This window comes from Populus euphratica, unplaced genomic scaffold, assembly GCF_000495115.2.
Source record: "Populus euphratica unplaced genomic scaffold, PopEup_1.0 scaffold111.1, whole genome shotgun sequence".
NCBI lineage: Eukaryota > Viridiplantae > Streptophyta > Magnoliopsida > Malpighiales > Salicaceae > Populus > Populus euphratica.
Window position 1 is genome coordinate 27440 of NW_011499877.1, and position 26673 is coordinate 54112.

Genomic DNA, 26673 nt, shown 5'->3' on the forward strand with positions numbered 1-26673 from the left:
TCGACAAAAACTCTGTGCAAGAGTTCTTGATTCAACACCTATATATAAAAAATAATATTTGTGAGATTTGTTTAATGTGCTTAACTAAGTAATAGTTTGAGTTTAAGTTGTCTTATTTATCATTATTATTTACTTATTGGGATATGTTTCGAAAAGAATAAAAGTTTGTAATTCCCATGCCTATAATTTTATAAAATGATGCATAAGCTTTTTGAAATATATTTCTATATTATAGAACGTTAAAAAAATCAAGAGTTTTTATTTTTATCAAATCAAATGAAAGCTATGATACAATCCAACTGTTGCTTTAATATTTTTTTTTTAAAAAGCTATATATGTATAAACAAATATTAGTAAACCAATAAATTAATTGATATACTGAGTCAGTAGCTTGTTGAATTGGTCACCCTATGTTTTTATTTTATGAGTATTTTAAATTAATTTTAAATCTAGTCAGTAGCTTGTTGAATTGGTCACCCTGTGTTTTTATTTTACTAAAAAATAATGAGTATTTTAAATTAATTTTAAATTTTCCAATGTACAAAATCTAGGAAATACTAGCTATATGACTTGTAGTCTGCCACAGGTTAAATAAGAAAATCTTTTTAAGAAAAAAATGAATAATTTTATATTGAAATTAAATTGAAAAGAAAAATTAATTACATAAAAGAATTAAAAAACAAATCACCAGAAAAATAAGGATTAAATCTTAAAAAAATAGTAAATTTTTTTTAATTAAATAATGAAATTAAAAATAATTTGAAGTTTATTAAAGAGGCAAGAAAAAAATAGAATTATAATCAAATTTAAGAACAAAAAAATAGAAAAATTAGATTGAATGATAAAATTAAAACAAATCAAAAGCAATTAAAAGTGTTAAGGACAAAAATTTAAAATCAAAAGAATAAGAACTGGTATTTAAATATCCCTAAAGAAAGGGATTATCCTTAAATTTTAAATGTCAAGCTTGGATTTCGAGGAAGTAGAGAGAGAAGAAGAAGATAAAAAATAAAAAAATAAAAACTCGATGCTAAACTCGGTGATTTTCTGTCACGCGCTACCTCTGAGAGGAGGAGAAGTCAAGGCAAATCAAATATTATTATGAAAGATAGTGTTTAACCAACGAGCAGCACCACATTGAGTCACTCAGAGGGTATAGGGGCTACCATGCATTTGATGCGTGCATGCACGTGTCAACAACCTTTTTTTTTATTAATTTAATATATTTTAAATTACACAATTTGTAAACCCTGATTAGCTAATGCAATACTTTTCTAGGATTAGTGAAATATTCAAAATTTAACACGGAAATGACATGGGTCAGCTACAAAATATAAATGACATAGTACTAATTAGAAATAAAGTTTTAAAGATAAAAATGCTTATGTTCAATATGTTAAAAGTGGATTGAGATAAGGTATTTAATTAAACAAAAAGTATATGAACTAAATATAAAAGTATTGTTGTAAATACATAAACTCTGTACTAAAAAAATATGTTATTTCTTTTTTTTTGTGGCCGACATCATTTTTTATGGGAGAAAGAAGGTTCTTTTTTTCTTTCACTAAATTCATTAGGAAAAAAAAAAGATAAATTAAATAGAGTGAGGTAGTTTTTATAAATTAAAAGAAAGAATTCAAATCTTTTAAGAGTTTTGACGCTTAAAACAGAGAAAGTGAAAGCTTAATGAAGAAAGAGAAGATATAAAGAAAACTTTGATTTGCCTTACAAATTTCTCTTAAATTCATGTTAATAGGAGATAAGAACCACTCCTATGTTAATTGATTGTAATTCTAATGTGTTGTGTTTTGAAACTTGATATGTTGGAATTTATTTATGGAAAGTTGAGTTGAATATGTTAGGATGTTTTAATTGATGGTTTTCCTATGGAAATAAATTCTTGAGTATAATAAAAGATTGAGTCACATGGAATTAATATAAAATTAATAAATAAGTAAATAAATCATGTTTTTTTTTTGCATGGGAATTTTGACCAAGATGGAATTGGAGGATTTGAGTTTTCTAATTTAAATTGTTATGAGATTGTATTATATGAAGCATATGATGAATATATATAAAAGAAAAATTACACAAAAACCAAAGAAAATAAATTGATGTTCTTAACAGGATATGACCAAATACTTTAAAAGAAGAATGATTAATGTTGGAAATCAAAGTAATTATTTGTTTATCTGTGTATTTAGTATTGTGATTGAATGAGTATATGATGTTGAGAATTTGAAATATATAGGGACAATGAAATTGATTTTTTTTTAATGGTAAATGGATGGCAAATGATATATTGTTGTTGTTGGTATAAGGGAGGTCAAAGACCTACTTAGCAGTAGGGGATTATTTTATGCACTTAGACATCGGGTAAGTGCTCAATACTTTAAATCTAAAATATTATTTATATTATAATTTATATTTTTTAAAAAATATATCTTGACTTTATTTGAAAAATAGCAAATTATTGAAGAAACTAGTTTTCTAATTAATGAGACTAGTGTTCTGGTTAATGAACAACTAGAGAAACTAGCTTCTTGGTTAATTTAACTAGTGTCCTGATTAATGGGTAATTAGAAAAATTAGCTTTCTAGTTAATATACAATTGGAGAAACTAGTTCACTAATTAATAAGACTAATAACTTGGTTAATGAGTAATTGTAAAAAATAATCCCCTGGTTAACATAATTAGTATACTGGTTAATTGACGAATAAAAAAAAACAATTAATTTAGTAATGAAATAAATGTTTGGGTTAGGCTAGTGAATACATTGGTAAGCCCTTAAATTATGTCGATCATATTAATTTATATAGTTAAGAGTAAAATAAGAAATTAATTGTCTAGTTTTTGATATGATAAATATATAGAAAAGATAATAATAGATAATTATTGTAGATAAAACTGATTATATTTGGTATTGAATAATTTTTCAAGTAGCTCGTAACATCATGTAGAACGAATAAATGATTAACAACTTTTTATGTTAATTAAGTAAAATATAATTTTGTTACATGTTAATCCTTTTGTAATGTAAAAGTTGGTATGCAATTGATAAACAAATTGAAAGTATTTATATCTTTTGTTAACCATTTCTCTTTATAAATACACTTTTAAAATCTTAGGTTTCATTTAGTACTTTAGAACTTAAATCGTATAAAATATATACCATAATGTTTTTCTATATTTTACGTATCGTGCTTTGTAATTGTTTATTAATTATGGAAATTGACTTAGGTATTGTTGAACTATAATCATGATAAGAAATGTAGTATGCTGAAAGTTAAGAATAACTTGATAAAACTCAAGGTTAAAGGAAGAATCTACCTGAGATTTGGGTAGTAATATAGCCAAGTCAAGAAATTAAGTTTTAAAAGGAAAGTTTAATAGCTGAAAAAAGATCGATATAATTTTGATTTAAACCGATTGATCAATTATATTTATAAATTAATTTGGTTGACCCTTTGATGGATTGAACAATTAATTTTGCTACTATCTAATTGATCAAAACAACTAGTAAGGGAAATGTTAGATTATAGACTAAAATAGTCGATGGTTACTATTGATAATAGTCAAAATAAAAATCATGTACTTTCAATGAAAATTAAATACATATATATGGTATGTTGTGTAAAAAAAATTGGGGTTACACAATTGCCCATAAGCCAACCCAATTATTACAAAAATAAGTCAAATATAAAAAATGTCCTTGAATGTAAGGCATAAAAAAATTCCATGCATGAGGGCATGTGAGTCATTTAATCGTTCATTGAAAAAAAATATCCTTTAAGGTAAGCTTTAAAGAAATTTGAATCCAATAATATTAGGATTTTTTCAATGTGCATTATAAAACAAAAATACATAATTGCCTCTTTTGAATTTTAGTATGTCAAATGGACCATTGTCGAAGTACTAAATTACTCCCAATAGATAGTATTTTTTTTTTTGTTTTTCGAAGACAGGATATGTATTTCTCCCAAAAATTTAGAAAGGCCACCTATTTAATTCTTTATTTTCACTTTGATTCCTTCTCTTTTAATCTCATCATTTCTTAATAAATTAGCTTAAATTTACCTATAATTTGATCAAATAGTAACTAAATAAAAAAACACAAAAAAATTTTTTGTGAATAGTTCGCCCACAACACTACGTAAGAGGATTCACGATACATTTTATAAATTCTCCACACATTTTGGATTTATTTTTAATGAAATATTAAATACATATACACTCATGCCTATACACATATATTTATCATAAAAAGAGTTTAATAAGGGTTCTAAAATGTGTTTTTATTAGTTTCTATAATTTAAAGAGAAACGTTTGTTATATGATTAATATTTGAGGGAGACATTGACATAATTGAAAACTTGAGAAGAAAAATTGAATTCATTTATTAAATATTGGTGCTTGAATTAATTTATGCATTGGTAAGAAGAAGTCAAAACTCCACTATGATAAAGAAGGGGAGAATCAGAAAGGAGCATTATTTTAGATTCCTGAACATAAAAAACAGTACAGATCGGCAAGAAATTATTGGTGCACTTAGACATTTCATTGGGGCTGAAATGATGAGGGAAAGAAACCCAATTGTTCAGTTCATGGTTAGTGTTGTTAATTATGCCTCATAGTCTTCTTCTTAATTGATATATTAAAGAAATTAATGAGGCAGCCCTGCTCTCCCCTTGCGTTCTAAACTGTGTAAATGAACATAATTATGAAAATTATAACCTCACACCTCAAGATCATCTTCTTCAATGCTTGGATGGATCCTGTAATCTCATGCTGATCAGAAGTTTTAGGGAGTCAAAGGAGAAATACGTAGATGAACTCTCGGTGCTAGCCATGAACAAGATTATGGGTGTTGATAGGTATTTTTAAAATATTATTTTCAGTGTTAATTTTTAGAGAAATTAATTTGCAAATCAAAGATAAGATCTCTCTTTTAATTTATTTTTAACAATTTTTTTATGATTTAAATTCTATTTATAAATCAAATCAATACCCTGAAAAGATTCCAAACACAAATTAATTTATTACAAATCAAACAACGTATCTCTACATTAGTTGAAAAGAATACCTGCATCGTTACATTAGCTGCTTCATGCACATAGTGGAACTTACTTTCCATTGAACAATAAAAAAAACATCATCAACATCACTTCTATGTTAATTAAGACCGTTGGTTGCCCAAGAAATCAGAGGTGAGAAGCTTCGGCTAGACATATACGTACTCGAAAAGGATTTGCTATTCTGATATGTCTTCAACGCATGATGTCTTTGATATTAGCTTAATCGAGTGAATAAGCTATCATCACGTCTCCTTCTCCTTCAAAAGAACTTAGTTTTTTTAACCCTGAAGTAGCTATCTAGCAGCCATTGATGGATGAAAATCACAGGAGGCAACCTAACCTTTCTTTTCCTTTTTAATTTCTTTTCCATACCTTTATGAAAGGAATATGCAATACTTGTGAACTTTATTTTACGACAGTAAAGTAGCAGTGGAAATTTAAGTTTTTTAATAAGCAGATGGCTGAATTTGGGGCCGACAAACGTAAATTAAACTATAAATGTTAATAAGAATAGAACCGATTCCCCACAAACCTTCGAATATCTGCCCAAACTCCATTGTCCCCTTTCTCTAATGATAACTAGCTGCCCACTAGAGCAGGAAAAGAAAAAAAAGAAAGAGAGGAAAAAAAAAAAAAACCCTACACATTCTCAATCTCGTATACCATCTTTTATATATATGTGTGTGTATATATATATTAAAATTTTATTGTAATAAGAATTCTTGATAAAAAGAATTTATGTTAAACTAGTTAATGTTAAGATTTTTATTTACTAGTTAGTTACGTTCTTTATTAAATTATGTGCATAATAGTATATTGAATAGCAATTGAGAGGTTAAATATTTATATGTTTTTGTGTTTTCAAGAACGCATGGAGCACGAGTATACCCTACCACAAGAAGTTAATTATAACTTAGTCTTGGATTTCATTAAACTAATTAATTATTTCTTGTAGTTTTAAAAATCTTAATCTCTATATTCTTAAATTTATTCAAAATTTAATTTTCCCTCATAACTTTCATGTTTTCTTTTCAATTTATTTTCAACTTTTGCTTCAAGTTAATTACATAACAAAAGGAAAGAAATAATTCCCTAATATGAAAATATTTATGAGAAAAAAAGGCATCCTTTTCGATTAAGTATGATAAACTTTGATTAAGAAATTATTTCATTAGTTTTATAATATCAGGATTGAATATGTAATTAATCTAATGTCAAGGGTTTTAAAAACGTAAGTATTACTGAGCCAGAATCTGTGGTGACAGGGCTGGCATTGGATGTGAGTATACATCTTAAAAGTCGACCAAAACTTTTTTTTTTTTTTTGAATATATGATTGAAAGTAAGGTAATAAGTTTTTTTTTTTAAATGTTGTTTTATATATAAATATATTAAATTAATAATTTTTTTTGAAATTATTTTCAATGACAACATATAAAATAATTTAAAACATAAATAAAATTAATTTTAAATAATAATTAAATTTAAATTTTTTTAAAACATAATTTTGAATTTTTAAAATTTTTTTAAAACGTAAAAAAAAACAGCATTAAATCTATATTTAATGCTAGTGAAGACGCTAACACACATAATATCCGAGCCTACCCTACCTACGTGTCAGAATAGAGAGGAAACTATTGGAAATGCAAATTAATTAAATTTTAACATAAATGTTGACCTCGTAATTAAACAAGTTTCTTTTTCTTGATTTAAATTTTAGAGCTAAACTAGAGAAATTAAAAGAAATAAGTATTTCCAGTCAGCTTTTGATGAAGAAGGATTAATTCCATGTAACCTATAGCATCATCGATCATCAATAATTCAATTAAGCTGATAATCTTAATTATGAACTAATGAATATATTTGATAATGTTGTCCTTCATATCCAATCCGCTATGATAAAATGATAATATATATGTTTAATTATTTTTATAATTTCTAATCCAACACCACCTTATATTTAAAAACAAAATACAATATATAGAACTATAAAATCAACTAACATTCTTAATTTGTCTGAACCTTTTCATGTTCCGTCCAATAGTGAGGCTTTCAGATGGTCCTGTATCTGCAATCACCTTTCTGGAGTCCTATTAGATATAATTCAAGAGTAGAAAGCAAATGATTTTGAGCTACGGGCTGCTTCGTTTGAGTTGGCATACACTGGCTCAGACGATTTTAAATTTAGTTGTTGGGATTTAAGGGATGGTCCTTCTAAGGTCTATTTTAGGATTCTAAGGTCTATAAGATGGGTGCCTGTTGCATTGCGGAGAGAGTCCTAATATCTTAACCACTGGTAGTTATGATTAGCATGGGATGCAAGATCAATTTCAAAACCAGTCAGTGAAACTTCAGTTTGTTGAGGGGGAGGAGTTTAGACAGTCAAGCACCACCAAAATGCACCGGGCGCGGATCTTGGGAGCTTGCATGCACATTAATGGCTTTGCAGTTGTCAAGATTGGTGAGGAGAAAGGTGAAGTGATGGAAACCTGTATCAAGCAGAATGGAAGAGAGGGGAGTTATCTCTCAGAAGGTTAAACAAAACAGCTATGAACCTGACTTGTTCCTTTTATGATCGGCTTCTTCAGATACAGATGCTAGAAAACAGTTTTGTTTAATGAATTTGATACAGTTGAGTACATCTTCGCTCTAAATTTCGGATAGATTTATTGCTGCTACTTTTGGGGATGCTTTATCATATTTTGTTGGGTATGGATCATTCATGCCATCAAACTCTTACTCCTTCGTGTTAGTAATAACTAAGAATAAAAATTTCATTGTTTATTCAAAGTAGTGCTCAGGCAGCCATCCCTAAAACAAGGGTCTTGGCATGCTTCAATGTTTACTTTGTGAGCTTTCATTATGATGCCTACGCCTATGGGAGTAGCAGACATTGCTTTTCATCTGTTCTTATTCAACCACTGAAATTATTATTAATTCCCAGGATCTCTTTATAGTCGTGGGTCTTTCTTCACTTATTCCTGGTCTGTATGTTATGTCAGCCCTGGCATAATTTGTGGTCTCCACAAACTCTTATGATCAAGTCACTTCTATCATCATCTAATAATAGAATTGGAGAGCAAAGCATGGACCTATCATTGGTGTTAAAGCGATCGAAATTTCCGGTGGTAAAATATTTGCACTTCATATTGCTGTGGCGGATGCTGCCGTCCTTGTATTGGAAACAGAAAGAACCTTCTACATCATCCAACCCTGTCAATGGCCATGTAGATTGGTTCACTTTGGTTCGAGTTAAAGGTGCTCTTCAACGCTTGGAAGATGTAAGAAGAGCTTCTGGGCTGGGTTCCACCATTGCAGTCTTCTTTCCCTGTGGCCCTTACCTATGCATCGTTCGGGCTTTTGGAGATCTGTCCGTGATCAAGGCCTGGTTTATCCTAGTCTCGTGCCTAACCAACTTTAATGGGCTGTTCTGTTCATGTTTTGTCATCAACTGGGGATGATATTTCACTCGTGCGCCTCCATTTGGAGTGAGATTGTGGTCCTGGGACTCTTGTGTTGTCCTGGACTGGGATTTAACGTTTCTGTCCGTTTTTTTTGTCCAAGAGAATATCATTTTACCACAGACAAATAAAGTCAGGCACCTCAAATACCCATGTCGAGACATGGGTGTATTGCAGATGTTGAGGCCAGCTAGCTCATTCTATCCTTAGTTACTAGTACGTTATTCAGGGGTGTCCACTAGTACCTTCTTCAGGGCTGTCCTCTCTTTTATTCTTTCTATTCCCTATTTATTTTTTATTTGTATTTTCTTCTCCAAATCTTTTTCTTCTTGATTTTGCTTGGAAAGAGTTAAAATTGGACACCATGGCCTAAAGAGATAATGTTTTTGAGGTTGAGCTTTGAAGACGGTTTATCTCACAGTGACAACCACTGCTCATATGTCGCTAGAGAGATGGGTAAAGAAGTTCATAATTTGTTTTGTCTTTGGTATCCACACACACCCTTCATCCACTTCACAAGAAGTTCATAATTATATCCCTGAAAAGTTAAGAAACACGTTAGTCGAGAAATTGAAGAACCCTTCAGCATGGCAAGTTTTTAATGTAACAATGGCCATAGCAACAACAAGCGAAATATGAATGATTGATAGTATGATCAATATCTAAGATTCTGGACAAGGAAGCTAGCTGGTTTGAGTCACATAAAATAAAGGGGGGGAGGGGGTGGTTCGAATCTGCTAGCAATGCAAACAACATGTTTGTTAGGGACGTATGATAAAGAATTAACTGCAATGGAAGAATAACATGGTCTCTGTCCATGGAAGGTCGTCCATGCACGTGGAACTGTTTTCTTTCCTTCTTTGTGATGGAAGGAAGAAAATCAATCTATCCTCTACTAGCCAATGAATTTTCACAGAAAAGAAAACAATCAAATATATATATAACATTGATTGGTCGACTGTGGACACATGCTTTATGAGACATTGAGATTTGAAAGACTCTGCCTTGTCCCTTTTTATTCTTTATTTTTTAAAATGAAATATATATCCCGGTAAGCTTCATTGATGTACGAATAAATCCCACTAATATACAAAACGGTATTGCAAGAAATATGAAAATAGTTGCTGGTATTTTGGAATATAATTACAGAGGAGTTAATAAGATTTAATGGCTGAAATTAATTCAATATAATCTTCTTTCAATGGATGGCTAGTCTACCACGGGCCTTACATTTTTTTGTTGTTATTGTCGTGAGTGCAGATGACGTTATGAATCATGGAGGAGCCAAATTTCAACAGAGAGCTACTGGCTAATCTTGAAGCTTTTCAGTCCCTGGCAAAATCAGAAAGGATGCTTCTTTATCATTGCCTAGCCTGTCTTCTTCCAACTACTCCCCCCCCCCCCCCCTTATCTTTTGCTAAAACAGTCTTGTCCAGCAGTGTCAGTCTCATGTGCGCTATCCTTAAAACACAGCCTTCACCAACCATAAACATTTTATTCTAATCCACTCTCTTACTTCCATTAACTCTCCTCTGTCTTTCTTTACCACAATTTTTCAGTCTTCTTCCCATGCAATGCCCTTCTCTCTGTAGCTTAACACTGTATCAAACCCCACAAATGTCTCTCATTGTCTTGTAGATTTTAGCCTCTATATGGTTCGGTCATCAATTTAGAGTCTATTCGGAAATGGGTTGGCCCAAGCTTTCATGGTTGGTTGTGCTTTGTTGGGTTCTTTCATTTCCGTGCTTTAGAGCTCTCGGTGATGATGCAGAGGCGTCTGTGAACTTCTTGAAGGCTCCTCGTGCATTTTCACACTTGAACAGAGCCACATTTGAGTTTCAAGTTCTGGTGGGTGGCCATGTGAACTCCTGCACAAACTGTAGCATCAGTTGCAAGGTTAGTTCATCTCTCAAGTTACACTTGTTGCTGCTTTTGCTCTACTTTAGTTTGGGGGCTTCCTGTTTTTCTTTTTTGATTAATAGTTTTCGGTGCTTCTTTATTCTCCCTTTTTTTTTTTTCATATAGTTGAATTATTATCATATGCATTTTGTTCTGTCAAAGATGGGCAAGTTATTGATTTTATGTGGTTAATGTGCTTCGGGGGTTTGCTGATTTGCTGTTGGGTATTCACTAGTGCTGAGTAAGCACCATACCTGTAAATGCACTTCTTAAGACAGAAAAACTAAGACTTTCTTAGCAATCATTTGAAGAAAACTCATCCAGAAAAGGAATCTGAAGAAAATATTAGAAAATTTGTATTTAATTTTCTGGTTTAATGGCACTGCTGGTTCATTCAATTGACCATTTCCTTTTCCTTTTGGTTGCTCATTCCTTGTAACTGAATAACATGCGTGCAGCTGGATAGTGGCCCTGAATCTGATTGTGGAGCTAGTAAGATTTCGTACCAGGGCTTGCAGGATGGAAATCATACATTTGAGGTTTGCATCAATGGGTCTCAAAGAGTTGGCTGTGCCGCCTATAACTGGATTGTTGGTTAAGAAACCTTCCTTCATTCTTTTTTAGTAGATATTGTGAAATTCTTTTATTTTCTTCGTAATTGTATAAATGTTTTGGCTGATATGCGCTCTGGGAAAGCTTAATCACAGCTCAAATTCACAAAACACAAATACTGAATGAGTTCTAGCTTATAAACAAATGCTGTCTATAAAGAAGGCTAGGTTCATGAAGTTGCAAAACTGAAACTGAGTATGCAGTTCCTTGTAAATTTACAGTTGGGATTTTAGCACTTGGAAACAATTATAGAGACTTTGAATTTTTTTTCTAATATCAGTTATACTTTGTGCAGATACCATCCCCCCAACAGCATATATAACTGCATCAAAATTATTTACGAATGCTTTGAATGTCTCTGTAAATATCTCTTTCACTGAACCCTGCACTGGAGGAGGTTTTGGATGTTCGTCTGTGAATGCGTGCAACGTGAGTAGCTTCAATGAAAATATATTAAACTCCTTTTTTTCTTTCATGTGCGCACTCAACGTTATCGGTATATATTAGCTATTGTCATTTATAATTGTGAAACACTATGATAGAAACTACCTTCGATCTTTCCCACTGTTGAAAAATGGTTTTGTTTGATTCACTTGGGTGTCTTGAATATAGATTTCAGAAAATCCCAAATAATATTGATCGTGAGTTATCTCTTTCAAAAGATTGCAATTTCTCCGGTGACTACTCTACAGCAAGAAATAAACAAACATAAGTAGATAAGCATTATTGAAAATGCTGCGTGCTCATTTGTTGATGCGTTTACACTGAAGTTTCTTATGATTTTCAGACTTAACGTGAGTATTTTGGTTCTCCTAGATCAATAGAGTTTAAAATATCCCAATATTGAGGCAGATTTGGTATATGATTGCATGGAATGGTTCAAAGGGATACATATAGCGACCCCAACTGGTTTGGAACTGAGACGTGGTTGTTGTTGCTTAGATCAATTGAAAGTTAATAGTATTCCTAGGTCTATGAAGAAGAGTAAATAAGCTGTTACATACTTTTTGTTCGTGTGAAGTATTGACTGAAATTAGTTCTCATAGATTTCTTTGCATCAATATACAGCTGTTAGTCTATGGTGCTGGCCAAGTAATACCATCCTCTCTCACTGTTCTGGAACCAAATCTGAAATATACTCTTCTGGTGGGTTTGTCTCCTAGTGTTCTGTATGGACGTGTGATACTGGTAATGGATAAGAACTTCTGTACTGACACTGCTGGAAACAGATTTACAAGAGCTGCTAATTCAAGTTTCTTTGTGCATTTTGGTGAGTTTTGTTTTTCATTCCTCAATTTTATTTATAGAACCATTGTGTGCAGCACTTTTCATTTAAGGCTTTTTTTTTTTTAATTACTTCGAGCTCAATAAAAATCTTAACAAATATTAAATTGTTAAAATTTTGCGTGCCTTTTATATTGTGTTCTTGCCTTATAAGACTTTATTCATAGCTATATGGAAGCAGGTAGTTTCTGTATTTCTCATTTAAGAATTGAACTTACTGGAAGACTTTAATTAAGCATCATCTTGCAGCTTTCTGTTTGATTTTTTCTTCCTGTTTCTATCGAAGTTTTCTTATCTTGCCCTGTTCATTTGGTTCATTCTACAGATAGAAGAAGTGTGTTTGTTGACCTGAGGATTCACATTCCAGAGAAGCTACTTCAACTTAATAATGAAATCAGAACGGTCAAGGCAACTAATAATGATGATAACTTGAAGTTTTACATGTACTTTTCAGAACCTATTTTGAATTCATCTGCAGAAATTCTAAATTCTCTCAACACAAGTCAGGGAGTTCTTCTTCCTATAAGTGGAGAAAACCTTGGGAACCGAAAATTTGGCTTTCAGGTCAGTTTGTGTGTGCAGTTAAATTTTTTGTCTGGATGCCATGTCTCGGTCTTTGAACCATTTTTTGCTCTTATGTTTTGATGCTTACTGCATTTGTGCTGTCTTCTATCAGGTTGCAAATTTATCCAGCATTGCAGTTGTTACAATTGACCTTCTTTCAAATTCAATAATAAGCAGGCCAGGGACTTCAGTTTCTCCGATTGCCCCAGTTACTTTCCTTTATGGTACAATCTACCACAGTTATAAGAGGTTATAAAAAAGGAAAAAAAAATGCTTAAGCATTTAGGTTTCATACTCTCCCTTGTTGAAATTGAATACTTTCAGATTGATAAGAAGTTTCTGTTCCCTTTACAAGTAACTGGACTAAATATTGTCATATGAGATTTTTGAGATATCATTATACTCTTCTGACATGGCTATTAATGCAAGTTTCAGATTCTCAAAGGCCAGCTGTGAGACTGAGTACATCTTCTAATACGAGGACGAAGGAACATAGCATTCCAATATCAATTAAGTTCATGAAGCCAGTATTTGGTTTCAACTCCTCTTTTCTATCAATCTCAGGGGGTCATTTGCAGGGGTAAGCCAACTTTCTCCCAATTGTATGTTACAATTACCTACTTACTCGAAAGTGATTGCAGGTACACACCCTCATTCACACCACAGAAACAGTAAAATAGTTGAACAAAATTTGCTGAATAGTTTTGCAAAACAATTTACTCTTTTGTTTTAATGCAATCCAGCTTTCATGAAATAAGTAGGAGCGAATACATTGCAGAGATAAAAGCAGATGATGATATCTTATCTGTCAGCATTCCTCAAAATGTAATTGGAGATGTTGCTGGAAATAAAAATCTAGCATCTAACATTTTACAAGTGAGACATTGTAAGAAATTCATTTTTCTTCAACTATTCGTTCTGTGTTCTATTGATGTATAGTGTCTAAGTCTTGCAGGTGATTTCCTTGGGTCTTTGTGGGTGTTTCGCTGATATATGTTCTGAAATATATTTTCAGATTCTGTGCCCACGATATCTTCTGTAATCTCTGCTTTTGCAACTGCCTGTTTCCTGGCTACATCTCTTGCTGCTGGGCTGCTCACTTTGTCAACTGCAAGCCTTCTGTCTGCTGGGGCATTTTCAAGAACTTCTTCTTTTCTGACTTCTGAACCTACAAGGAATATTTTTGTATGATACTACCCTAAAGAAAAGTTATCTCCTTCACGTAGTTACTTCATGACATTTTACAATTTCTAACGGTTCTCTAACAGTTCTACATTTGGGCTGGAAAGGTTTTCTGCACTTCCTGATGATTAAAATCCAACCAGTCTGCACCTCAAATTCAAATGATCTTAATATACTTTAGACGTGTTTCAATATACCCAATTGTCTTTCATATGCACAAGAGTATAGTTCTTAATTCTAGCTTGCAAGAGATGAATTGGTGTTGAAATTAGTGGAATGAAAATTATGAAGTGTAATCGTAAACTTTATGTTTCCATCATCATGAAAATTAAGAGAAATTTATATCTTTGTTTTATACACAGAGAACTGCATGCCATATTCAGGTTTTTGCAATGTCTAGATGGTTGGCTGTTACGCTGCCAGTCGAATATTATGAGTTTGCAAGAAATTTACAGTGGAGTATTCCTTACTTCAGTCTCCCATGGGAAACTGGGGGTATTCAACCAATCCTGGTGAAATCAAATTCCTCTTCTGGTGCGCATTCCTATATCTCTAAAACTCACGATATATCCCTGAGCATGCAACTGGAAGGGAAGAGCGTGAACAAGTCTTCACCGGTGTATGGATTGCCCCTTTCTCCGATGGAGTACTTGTCATTTTTTGAGGTCAGGAACCATTTTCCAGATACTTGTTCTCAACTTCAATTACTTCTTTTATATGACAGGTTCCATTATTCATCTGCAGAGCCAAAGTTTTAAACCTGAAGCAGAACATATTTTGGATCCACAACATTCTAATGGGTGAGGTTTCGCTTCTTTTTCCCCCCTTCAAAATGCCCTTCAGCTTTTTCATGCCAGAGACATGATGAAAGTTCAATGATTAAGTAAAGAAATTGGAAACAGTCCTAGTAAATGTTCTTGTTTAACAGAAAAGAATCCTAGAACATATCATAGTAAATGCTAATTTATTCAATCATTTTGCATTGGTGCTACCGGAAATTTTTGTTAATTATCTTGCATTATTGCAAAATGGTGTTCATTATCAAAACATTTAATGTGAATTCTTGATGCTTCTGTTTTTCATTCTCTTGTAGGTGGAGGGATTTTGACAGAAGCGTGTTCTGGTTAGCTGTAATTGGTGGCAGTATGATACTGCTCCATGCCATACTCCTATTTATTCTAAAATTGAGGAAGGGAAACACTGAAAAGCAGAGGGACTATGGGGCACTGACCCTCCCAAGATTTGAGATATTTCTCACTTTTCTTGCTTTGCCTTGTATTTGTGTGGCCTCTGCTTCTCTAGTTAGAGGTACCCTTCATTTTCATTTTTCTTCCTTCAATATATCACCTTGTCTATCATTCCACTTGAAGCAATATAAGCTTCCAGCACCGCTCATGTTATCTTTCTGAGCAAATCGTTTATATCATGATCATGCACTTATGCAATCATTGCTTTTAAGCGGGGGAAATGCAAAAAACTTCTTTCGCTCTCACTTGTTTGAGGTGCTGAATGAGAAATAGTTTATCATTTGAGTAGCAGAATCTCAGCGTTGAGCACGCAATGCCTTCTACAATCCCTATATGATTAAAGCCCCCTCTTGTTCAACTATTACATAATACTTCAGCATGGAAACCCTTAAAGGGAACTTCTTAGATCTATTGAGGATACTAATCTAAATGAATATTTGGAATCCCACAAATCTATCTCAACAGGTCAGAGTAGTTTTCTTCACAAATGTCGAAACTGAAACCCTAGATGCTATTTTCTCAGCTCCGTCTCTGATTTTTCTCTTGTAGTGTCTTTCTCCGATAGACTATTCCTTAGACTATACATAAACACTGCTGCATATACTGCTATATACTAGTTACGTACAGGGTTGAGAATCCGTGTTGTAAACTTCCATTCATTGTTGGAGATGGTGTTGATACATCACATCGATTGATATGTGTATCTGTCACAGCATCTAACTGTATTCCACTCTTGTCATACCTGTTAACTCGAAAGTATACAACTCGTTACATTTAATTGATGTTTATTTTTATGGTTCAAGGAGGAACAACGTCAGGGATTATAGTTGGCATTTTGCTGCTTGGTGTGGTGGGGTTCATACTGTTGGCCTTGTTCCTGATTCTGTCTATTGGAATCACATTTGGAAAGCTACTTCAGTACAAGGAAGTCCATCAAGAAGGACAGATTTTTCACTGGTATCAAGATATTATCCGAGTAACTTTAGGTCCTGGTAAGAGAGGCCAGTGGACGTGGAAGAATCAACCGAAGTCTGTTTATCTAGTCAAGTTAGGTGCTTTATTTGAAGATCTACGAGGCCCCCCTAAATACATGCTCTCGCAAATTGCTGGGGTTCCCCGCAACCAAGGGGATCGTATCATTGCCTCTGATGATGAAACAGAAGATGCAGAAGCACCATTTATTCAGAAGCTGTTTGGAGTTCTTAGAATATACTACACACTGCTTGAGTCAGTCAAGAGAGTTGCTTTGGGCATTCTGGCTGGTGTCTACTTAGATAGCTGGTCCTCAAAAACTCCAACGGTCGTCTTATTGTCCATCACTTGCTTTCAGCTCTTCTTCCTTGTCCTCAAGAAGCCTTTTATTAAGAAAAAGGTCCAACTGGTTGAGATCATCTCTATTTCCTGCCAAGTAGGTATTTTTGCTACTTGTTTCATTCTCTTGGAGAAGGAATTATCAACTGGAGAAGAAACCACGGTTGGAATCTTCATGATTGCACTGTTCTTAATCGGATTCCTCGCGCAAATGGCCAATGAATGGTATGCATTGTATAGACAGATAATGCGGCTGGATCCCTCCGAGAAGTGTTTCTTGACAGGTCTGAAAACAGCATCAATTGGATTTCTCTTGCTTTTCATTTCAAAAAGACTGAGCCAAGACCTGGAAAGCAAATTACCAGCTAAACGAAGAAGCGATGGAGAAACTGGGGGAGAGGCTGGTTCTTCTGTTGACAGGAACAAAAGCTCAGGGAGCCCTGGCACGCCAGAAAAACCATGGCAGAAACAGCTTAGAGAATTAGCACGGGCTAGCTTTACCAAAGAAAGAAGTGGATTCCGGAATGATCCTTCGACCAGTCGAACTAAATGGAGTGGATTTTGGACAAACAAAAGGAGCGGGAGCTCATCTCAAAAGACCTCTTCGGATTCCAAGTCCAAAACAAAGTGGTTGTACGAAGATTTAGAAGAAATTTTTGCATCAAAATGAGATTAAAGCATCGATGTATCCTTGACACTAGCTTTTGAGAATCTTCATATGGGTGATTGTGCATACCCTTGAAATGGATTACTCAAAGTGTTGTTGGTTGAAGTTTTGATGAAGCTAGTTTTATTGAATGTAAAGCTTAGAACTTGCAAGATCGGATTACTCAACAGATTTTTTCTTTTTTTACTTTTCTTCATGAAATCATTCTCTGCAAAACGGGTGGACTCTAAACACATTGATCTTTACTGTTTCTGTTTCTTTACCCGCTTTTTTTCATGCTAGAGGAGAATTCTTTATTTGATTTAGGTTAAAGAATGAGTTTGAACAGGCAAACATTCTTGGATTTCTCAAAACGTATACACCTTCTAGTTTTTTTTTTTTATGTTTTTTTTTTAACATTTTTTTTCTTGTTTTTTTTTTTTAAATAAACTTAGTTCTATTTTTCTATCTTTTTATTTTTGTTCTAATTTCATTTTTTAATTTTTTTTATCATATAATTAAATAAAAAATAATTTTAAATATTACAAATTGTTATCAAACTAACATTACAAATTAGCGAGAAATTAAAAAAGAACTAAAAGGTGGTAATTGGTATTTCATCCAAGCTTTTTATCAAACACTTTATTTGCATAATCCAAACGCCCACACTTGTAATTCTAAACTTGAATAATTCAGATGATTCTTCTTCTTCTCCAAGCCAAAAAACACAAAACCAGAATTAAGATCAACACCAACCACATTTGAAGTATCCTTCCTTGTCCTTTCAATCACAAAGGAGTTTATTTTTTTTTGCACATTTTCAAGATGAGCAGCACCAGGGAAGACCTTTAATTGAGAAATCAAAATAATTTTAGTAGTAATTTGATACAGGAAATAATTTGAATATAAAATTAATAAACACCCTAATAGTTTGGTGGTATACTGAATGTTTGCCTGTTCTTCGTAGTATTTAAATTTGTTTTTTAAGTATATATTCAAAATACTATTAAAAATGCTTCTTCTTTTTTCATTATTCACATAGTTTAATATTTTAAGTATATATTCCATCAAAACTTGGGTGGATTGAGTGTGTTATTATTAATTGAAATAAATAATAAAGACATTGAATTTTCACTCAAGAACTTTAAGATCGAGTAGTTCTCTCTTGGTTTAGTCCCTTCAAGATTGAGCGTCTTTCTCTTATTGGTATCTTTTTGGTGATCTTCTCCTTTGGCCTCCATTGTGAAATCCATCTAGAGTTCTTGTTCTTCCATTAAAAAAAGTAAAAAGGGGGGGTATGGGGTCGAAGAAAGGAAGTGGTATGATTTGTTAGCAAAAGCTAGCAATTTTTAGCACTACACATTACAATATCATTGTAACATGATGTTCCATGTTAAAACGGAGGTAATAGTCCAAGGAAGGGAATTTTTTTTTGCACATTTTCAAGATGAGCAGCACCAGGGAAGACCTTTAATTGAGAAATCAAAATAATTTTAGTAGTAATTTGATACAGGAAATAATTTGAATATAAAATTAATAAACACCCTAATAGTTTGGTGGTATACTGAATGTTTGCCTGTTCTTCGTAGTATTTAAATTTGTTTTTTAAGTATATATTCAAAATACTATTAAAAATGCTTCTTTTTTTTTTCATTATTCACATAGTTTAATATTTTAAGTATATATTCCATCAAAACTTGGGTGGATTGAGTGTGTTATTATTAATTGAAATAAATAATAAAGACATTGAATTTTCACTCAAGATCTTTAAGATCGAGTAGGTCTCTCTTGGTTTAGTCCCTTCAAGATTGAGCGTCTTTCTCTTACTGGTATCTTTTTGGTGATCTTCTCCTTTGGCCTCCATTGTGAAATCCATCTAGAGTTCTTGTTCTTCCATTAAAAAAAGTAAACAGGGGGGTATGGGGTCGAAGAAAGGAAGTGGTATGATTTGTTAGCAAAAGCTAACAATTTTTAGTACTACACATTACAGTATCATTGTAACTTGATGTTCCATGTTAAAAAAGAGGTAACAGTCCAAGGAAGGGGACTAATTGTTGCTGTTCTGGGTTGATTTGCAAAAGCTATCAATTTTTAGCACTACAGATCTTGGTTTTGTTTGGATGGTGAGGGAGATGATGATGTGGGTCTAAGTTAAAGCTTGATGGTGTCAATTAAGAGAGAAAGACGAAGGGCTTGTTGTCGTGAGGAGTGCTGGGCCAGAGGGGCTGCCGACAGTGTAGAAGAGAGAGAGGAAGAAGATGGAAAATAATGGGGGTTTGAGGTTTTCTCATATTTTTCTTTTTTATTATGGTATTTAGTTTTGAAAAGAAATGGCTCTTTAATAGTTATTTTAAATATAATGATAATTTTCTAAATAAATGTATATTTTTGTTGATTTTTTTTTTCCTGAAGCTAACTCCTAAAAATATAAAGAGTTATTTGTCTTTAAATTTCATATTACAACGTGTGATTTTAAAACTTTAATTGTAAAGTGGGAAAATAAATAAATAAAAATATAATGTTCAAAGTGAATTTTTTTTATCATATTATTAAATAAAAATAATTTTAAAAAATAAAATCATTAAACCTAATAAAATCATAAATTTAATAAAATAAATTATAAAATTCAAGTTAATTTAATATGTTAAGAATATAAAAAATATATTATTTTAATTGTTTTAAATTAAATTATGTTTTTTTATTTATAATTTTTTTTATTTTTAAACCTATTATATTAACTACTAAGTTATATTAATAATTTATATTAAAACAATTTTTATGAGATTAAATTTTAAATCAAAATTAAATAGCTGGATCAATTTAATAATAGTTTGTTGCATTTTTTCATTTAATTAAATCCGTAGCATTGCACTGAATAGAAAACCAGCAATCAGTAAATAACTGTAGAAAAGGCATAACAGTTTGTTGCTTTTTATTTTTTTTTATTATTATTTTCTTATCTTTATTCTGAAACTGATTTATTGGTTGACTTTTTCTTATATGAGACAATCGATACGAGCAAGAGCAAAAGCAAAAGCTTGATTGATGTCTCTTATGAAAGCTTATTTTTGTATTTTAAAAATATTTTAGAAAAATATTTTTATTTTTTTATTAATTTTAAATTAATATATTTTTAAATTATTTTAATAGGTTAATATTAAAAATAATTTTTAAAAAATAATAAAAAATTATTAATATCTATTTTATCATAAAAAACTATAATCACAATTACACTTCCAAATAAATTCTTGGATCTATCTCTCTACATGTTTCGTAAAATATTATTTGGTATTCTTTGTAATATTGTGATATTAAAAATAAATTTTAAAAAATAAAAAAAATATTATTTTAATATATTTTAAAATAAAAAATACATTAAAAATATTTTTTTATTATATTCTTAAATAACTTGAAAATCTATTTATTTTTTTGTTTTTTTTAAAAAATTATTTTTAAAATTTTTAAAATTATTTTAATATATTTTCAAATAAAGACAATTTACATCACTAATAATATTAATATACAAAACAGGTGTATTCCATTGCTTGGTCTAGTGGTGGAAGGGGCTTGTCTCTTTCCACTGCAACTGGGTTTGAGCCCTGGCGTGGATGTCTGTCACCCTCGTGGTGCCTTACATGCCTACTGAGTTTGCAGGGTATTTAGTGGGTTGTAGGAATTAGTTTGCAGGGTATTTAGTGGGTTATAGGAATTAATCGTGGGACGTGCAAACTGACCCGGATATACCAGTTAAATAAAAAAAAAAAATACAAAACGCTCTGAATATGACGATAAGCAAAGGTGTAGTTAAGACGAGCTTAAGCCACCTGTTAGTTGTTTTATCGTTTGCCAATCACACCTGTTCTCTTCTCGGTTGCTTTTTGCCGTTTTCTCCTTGCTTTCTCCTATATAACAAAACCAGATCACCAATACAGAAAATGGGTTCGCTGTTAAGTTCTTCAATCAAGATGAGCAAGCAAGAACTTGATGCTGCGCTTAAAAAGGCTAAGGAACTCGCCTCCTCTGCTCCTGTCGTTGTTTTCAGGTTTTATTACCCTCAAAATTTACAATTACAGGGTTCTTTGTTTATATTTCTTTATGATTAATATCCCCATTAAGCTGTAATTTATAAGATACTGCTGTTATTATTGTTTCAGTTATGTATTTTTCTTTCTGGGTTTGTTTGTTTTTGTATTATGATTTGGGAGACTAGATTCAAGTCTTGAGTTTTATTTTTCTTCACGCAGCAAAACCTACTGTGGCTATTGCAATAGGGTGAAGCAGCTGCTGACACAGGTAGGAGCAACTTACAAAGTCGTTGAGCTGGATGAGCTAAGTACGATTACTATACCTTTCTTGGTTGATCCTTTGTTCCAGTTGGTATTTGTGTTTTGATGAAATTTTTAGTTTCATATCGATTTACAGCATATAAAAAAAGAGTCTTTCAATGTTTTGAAGGTGATGGATCTCAACTTCAATCAGCACTAGCACACTGGACTGGGCGAGGGACAGTTCCTAATGTGTTCATGGGAGGGAAACACATTGGTGGTTGCGACAGTAAGTTCCGTCATCTTCTTTTTATTGCTTGCTTCTCTAATTTTCATGGCCTCTGTTGATATGACATAAAAATTTATCAACGATTACATCTTTTTCAATGTACGTCCACTTTTGTTGCTGCAGCCGTTGTGGAGAAGCACCAACGCAACGAACTCTTGCCTCTTCTCCAAGATGCTGCTGCCACAGCTAAAAACTCTGCCCAGCTTTGATTCTACATCGAAGACTTGATGAATCTTGTACTAAAAGTTGGAAAAATGTTTCCCGTATGACAAATGTACCTGAATTCCAATCGTGCACCAAACTAAATGAGGTGTTAACATCAATAATGTTGGTATTTTTATCTGTTGTGATGCTTTTTTTTCTTTCTTGCTACATTTTGAGTTCTCCAGCTCCTGAGCTTGTATTTCCTCTTGGCCCGAAACCTACATTTTGGATGTGTGCTATGGATGTTAGCATTAAACAAACCTATCAGTCAAAGAAATTTCGATGGAAATTCATGAGAACTTTGTCATGCAGCCAGACAACCTTGCCATTAATGTTCAGAAACAACTTGCCAAAATAAATCAACACATTGACCAACGAATGGATTCAGTTATCTGACTAATTCCAGTCATACAGGAACTCCGATGATTTCCAAAAGAATAAAAAAACACAAACGCTATCATTTAAATTGATGGAGTATAATCTCAGCATGTTTGAATTTTCCTTATGCTATAATACAACACATAGTAACAAGCCATCTAGAATTTGGCTGTGACAGGGGAATCACAAAGATATTTCTGTTGTTCACTGTAGAATTGCCAATGGTGTGCCTGCATCAAGGTTTTTTTTTTTTTTTTTTCTGGTCTTCAAAATGTTTAAGCTTCGGTAAAAATTTCAGGCGACTTTAGCAACAGAATCATCTTTCAATTTCTGTAGTTGTCAACCAGAGTAGATATGAGAATTGGCAAAAGTTAAATTATAAATTTCCCACCAATTTAAAACTATGTCCCACTTACATTAGAAGTCTCTATCCATAAATTAAGCGTGACTAGAGCTTTCCCTGATAATTGCGTCTCTCGAGCCACAACCACTCCCTCTGCTAAACTATTTGTACGGCCACTGAAAAAGAGAGCAGCTGCTGCATTTAGGATCTGAAAGATTATTCTTGCATTAGAACTCTGTTCACAAGTACTACGGCGCATGTGCAAAGAACTAAAGAACTGTCACTTGAAATAAAACGCTCTGTCAAAGAAACTCACAGTGGCATCAGCAATGACACCTTTCTCACCCGACAATACACGTCTTAAACTTTCTGCATTATAATCAGGGCCTCCGCCTCGCAAGTCATGTAATGTACAGTGTGGAATGCCGAAGTCCACTATCAAACGCACTTCATATCAGCGATTTAAGTAATGATAGACATCTGAGGAAACTCATTAATATAAAGACTAAAGTAACAAATATGCAGTCACTTTACAGTATAAGAGAAAGAACAAAATACAAGTGTATGATGAGCTCACGTGGATCAAATGAAAATTTTGATATCTTTTCGGGGTTGGCTTCATACACTACTCCAGGTCCTGTATTCCGATCATTGTCAGAAGATGAGATCTAAACATGCAAATGTAGGATAACCAAAAGATAACAGCTATAGAAAGCTAAATCCAGCTAAATCTTCCTTTCTGGCACAATGGTATTTACTTTAAGGAAGAAATCTTACCAGGGGGACTCATTTCATCCAAGCCCTCTAAATGAGCAACCAATGCTCTCTTCATGCCAAAGCTTTGCAATGCTTTAGCCATTTTCAGCACCTACCCAAGAAACATAGATAATGCATATCAGAGATGAATTTTATGTGAGAATTTCAGCTACAGCCCAAGCAAGCCCCCATTTCACAATTAAGATATCTCATGTGTTCATATGGATATCAATGTAGCATGAGAGAGAGAGCATTGCAGTTAATAAAGCAACATCAAGTTACAACTATGGAAAACCAAGTACAGTGATATCAAAACCCATCTGGAACCGCAGATATAAGAATTGCATCCAATCATTATGTTAAGATCTTTAAGTTAAGTAATTTAACTGAATAAACTTAGAATACCAAAAAATAAATTATAAGCTTTCCTATAAAGTGATGATAAGTATGATTGTTGGATAGATAATTATGTTTCACAGTTGTTGCAGGTCATGATACAGGCACTCACCAAGTCTTCATGAAATACACCACCAACGGCAAAGGGAACACATGCGGGATTCAGCATAGGACCCAATGTGTTGAAGATGGTTTTGATTTTCAGTTTCTTCCTTACAGGGCCAACAATCTTCATAGCAAGATGATACTTTGGCGACATCATGAAGCCGATTCCCACTTCATTTACACATCTTGATACCCCCTGATTTCAAGAAAATTGAGAATAAATTGAATTATATGCATATAACATGTGAAAGGAATTGCATATGATTTGACATCTAATCTTCTTAAGCTGTGGTTTAATTTATTACTGGAACAGTACTAACAAAATGAACATAATTGGCATTATGGAAATGAAATTGACATTTGAGTTATGCTTGATGAGTTACAGTTGACATAGTAATCCAACATGACTGGCATCACAGAAAATTTCCGGAATTTAAGAAAAATAAAACATTGCAGTATTAAGAAAAGATGCCATGTTTTCATGCCTTTCTTTTTCCTTTTTTTTTTTCCCTTATAAATGAATAACAAAAGAACAATATCATCTTAATGATGCTAAATGGTCCATGAGATCTCTAATGAATGAGGTGGTGCAAAAGATGGACATGGCATACAAGAAAGAACAGAGTGAAGAAACGGTTGAAGCAGGTCAGGAAGTGTGATAGCAGAGAGATAACACAACAGGCTACTAATCCAACTTCACTAGAAAGAAAAGAAAAGGGGAGAGAGAGAAACAGGTTGTCACAACACACGCATAGCTTATAATATTACATGGATTTGGAATGTTTACTTTTTCAGGAAAGTGACCCACTTCACTAGAAAGAAAAGAAAAGGGGAGAGAGAGAAACAGGTTGTCACAGACAATACGCGCATAGCTGATAATATTACATGGATTTGGAATGGTTAATTTTTCAGGAAAGAGCTGATTGTTACTTCTGGAGCCGAATGAAGCCCAAATGAAGAAATACTCTTCCAAAATTTCAGAGTTCAACAAATCAATAGTACACAAATGGAAAAGGGCATGGATTATGCCCTCAAGTGAGTTAGACCTAACATTCAAATATCGAAAGGAAACGAGTCAACCCCATTAAAGCTTTGATGTACTAAAGAATACACCTTGGATCAACGGGCAACTTATAGGTTTTGGTAGCCCTACTACCAAGTAAATGCTGCCTGGTTAACAACTTTACCAACGATCAAGTGGGGAATGGAGGAAAGGAGCAGCACGATTATACAAATATGGCAACCACAAGCTTGATAGAGCTCTGTAAAAGTTATATTATTTTTATAGCATTTGACCAGTGTTCTTTAAAGGCCACTTTTATGCCCACAGCCACATCATAGACACATGAAAAACCATACTGGTAGAAAGCAAACAGGCTATACTAGCACCATCTGCAGCCATTAATGACTTCTATTCATGATGAACCTACCTCTGGGTCCAAGTCTATTACTACCCCAAGTTCTTGCAATACATCAACACTTCCACATGCTGAAGAACTTGATCTATTCCCTTGCTGCAAAGCAAACAATAACATTTAGAACATTACATGCAACCAAGCATATGACATAATCCTCAAATTTTACGCACCAAGCATATGACATAATCCTCAAATTTTAAGCATTATTTTGAGGAAAAGAAATTCTGACCTTGGCTACTTTCCAAACAAAACAACCTGATCTGTGTAGGCCAGAAGCCAGAAAAAGCGCCACAAGCAGCAGCAAGTATTGATGCTCCTGTAGAAGTGTTTACGGTGCATGCACCATCACCGCCCGTCCCAACAATATCCACAATATCAGCTAACCCTTCCACCTTCTAGGGCTTAAACATTGCCCTTGCCAATCCAACAATCTAATAGCGTAACAACACGATAATTACTTTCATTTCATCACAACAGCAAATTGTGTCAGAAGTAGCTCTGTCCATAGCAATAGTTACCGTGTCACATTATCCCTACCTTTTAAAAGGAGAGACGCTTGGAATATGCTTTCCTACTTGTAAAAGCAATAAATGCACCAAACTTAACTCTTCAAAAATCTCTCCCTTGGCTCTCAGCAGTACCAAGAAAGCAATGATCACGGCCTCCCTAGCATCATCGAGTAAATAATCTAATGATGCTTCAGCCTCAGATTCTGACAAATCCACCTTATTAAACAAGGATTCAATCAACTGCCAAAAAAAAAAAAAGAATCACAAAAATAAATTAAACATAACGAAAGGATTCAATCAACTGCCAAAAAAAAAATCACAAAAATAAATTAAAAATAACTAAACAAAAAGTATAACACCCATAACTTTTAAAAAATCAATGCGAGAGACAGACCTCATTGAATGCAGGCGTTGTTGAAGCTGATTTCCTAGAAATAGTAGACAGTGAAGCAGAGACCAGAGTCGTACCTTTTCTGCATGTACCTTCACTTACATTTTGTATTATGTTTCTTTGCTTCAGGTAGCAACGCGGTCGAGTCCAAAAGCAGCAATTTTTGTCCTCAAAATCACGAACTGGTGATTTGGGTCGCTGAGATATCATAGAAAGAGAAGTTGCAGACAGACTGGCTGACAATGTTGCCACTAAAAACCAAAATAACAAACACCCAATTCGTCAAGAACAATAAAAACAAGAGCTCAAGGCTTAAAATCGAGAAAAGGTAAGGTCTT

General features: G+C 33.0%; 3 protein-coding genes across 6 annotated transcripts; 2 read left to right on the forward strand and 1 right to left on the reverse strand.

The window, feature by feature from the left end:
* The first annotated feature begins 9848 nt into the window (after positions 1-9848).
* Positions 9849-17385, forward strand: LOC105128518 (uncharacterized). 4 transcript variants are annotated; one of them, XM_011030232.1, is made up of 13 exons: positions 9849-10432; positions 10894-11029; positions 11343-11476; positions 12116-12317; positions 12657-12895; positions 13008-13119; positions 13331-13475; positions 13639-13781; positions 13911-14080; positions 14440-14742; positions 14822-14877; positions 15171-15385; positions 16128-17385. In XM_011030232.1, the coding sequence occupies exons 1-13, from the start codon at positions 10223-10225 to the stop codon at positions 17303-17305; spliced, it is 3243 nt and encodes a 1080-aa protein (XP_011028534.1). In that variant the 5' UTR covers positions 9849-10222; the 3' UTR covers positions 17306-17385. The 4 variants fall into 4 exon arrangements, with proteins under 4 accessions (XP_011028534.1, XP_011028537.1, XP_011028536.1 ...); XM_011030235.1 differs by lacking the exon at positions 9849-10432 and having other exon boundaries at positions 10892-10974; positions 12211-12317; XM_011030234.1 differs by lacking the exon at positions 9849-10432 and having other exon boundaries at positions 10934-11025; positions 12211-12317.
* Positions 17386-21052: 3667 nt separating this feature from the next.
* Positions 21053-22183, forward strand: LOC105128520 (glutaredoxin-C1). The gene is made up of 4 exons (XM_011030236.1): positions 21053-21323; positions 21526-21614; positions 21737-21835; positions 21959-22183. The coding sequence occupies exons 1-4, from the start codon at positions 21064-21066 to the stop codon at positions 22042-22044; spliced, it is 534 nt and encodes a 177-aa protein (XP_011028538.1). The 5' UTR covers positions 21053-21063; the 3' UTR covers positions 22045-22183.
* On the reverse strand, positions 21968-25763 carry LOC105128653 (anthranilate phosphoribosyltransferase, chloroplastic-like; the record flags this gene model as incomplete). Its single annotated transcript, XM_011030416.1, has 8 exons — positions 21968-22257; positions 22834-22968; positions 23077-23195; positions 23338-23397; positions 23538-23628; positions 24025-24213; positions 25448-25531; positions 25665-25763. Coding segments are annotated over 8 exons (960 nt in total), but the record flags the coding sequence as incomplete, so codon positions are not given.
* Between the last annotated feature and the right edge of the window lie 910 nt (positions 25764-26673).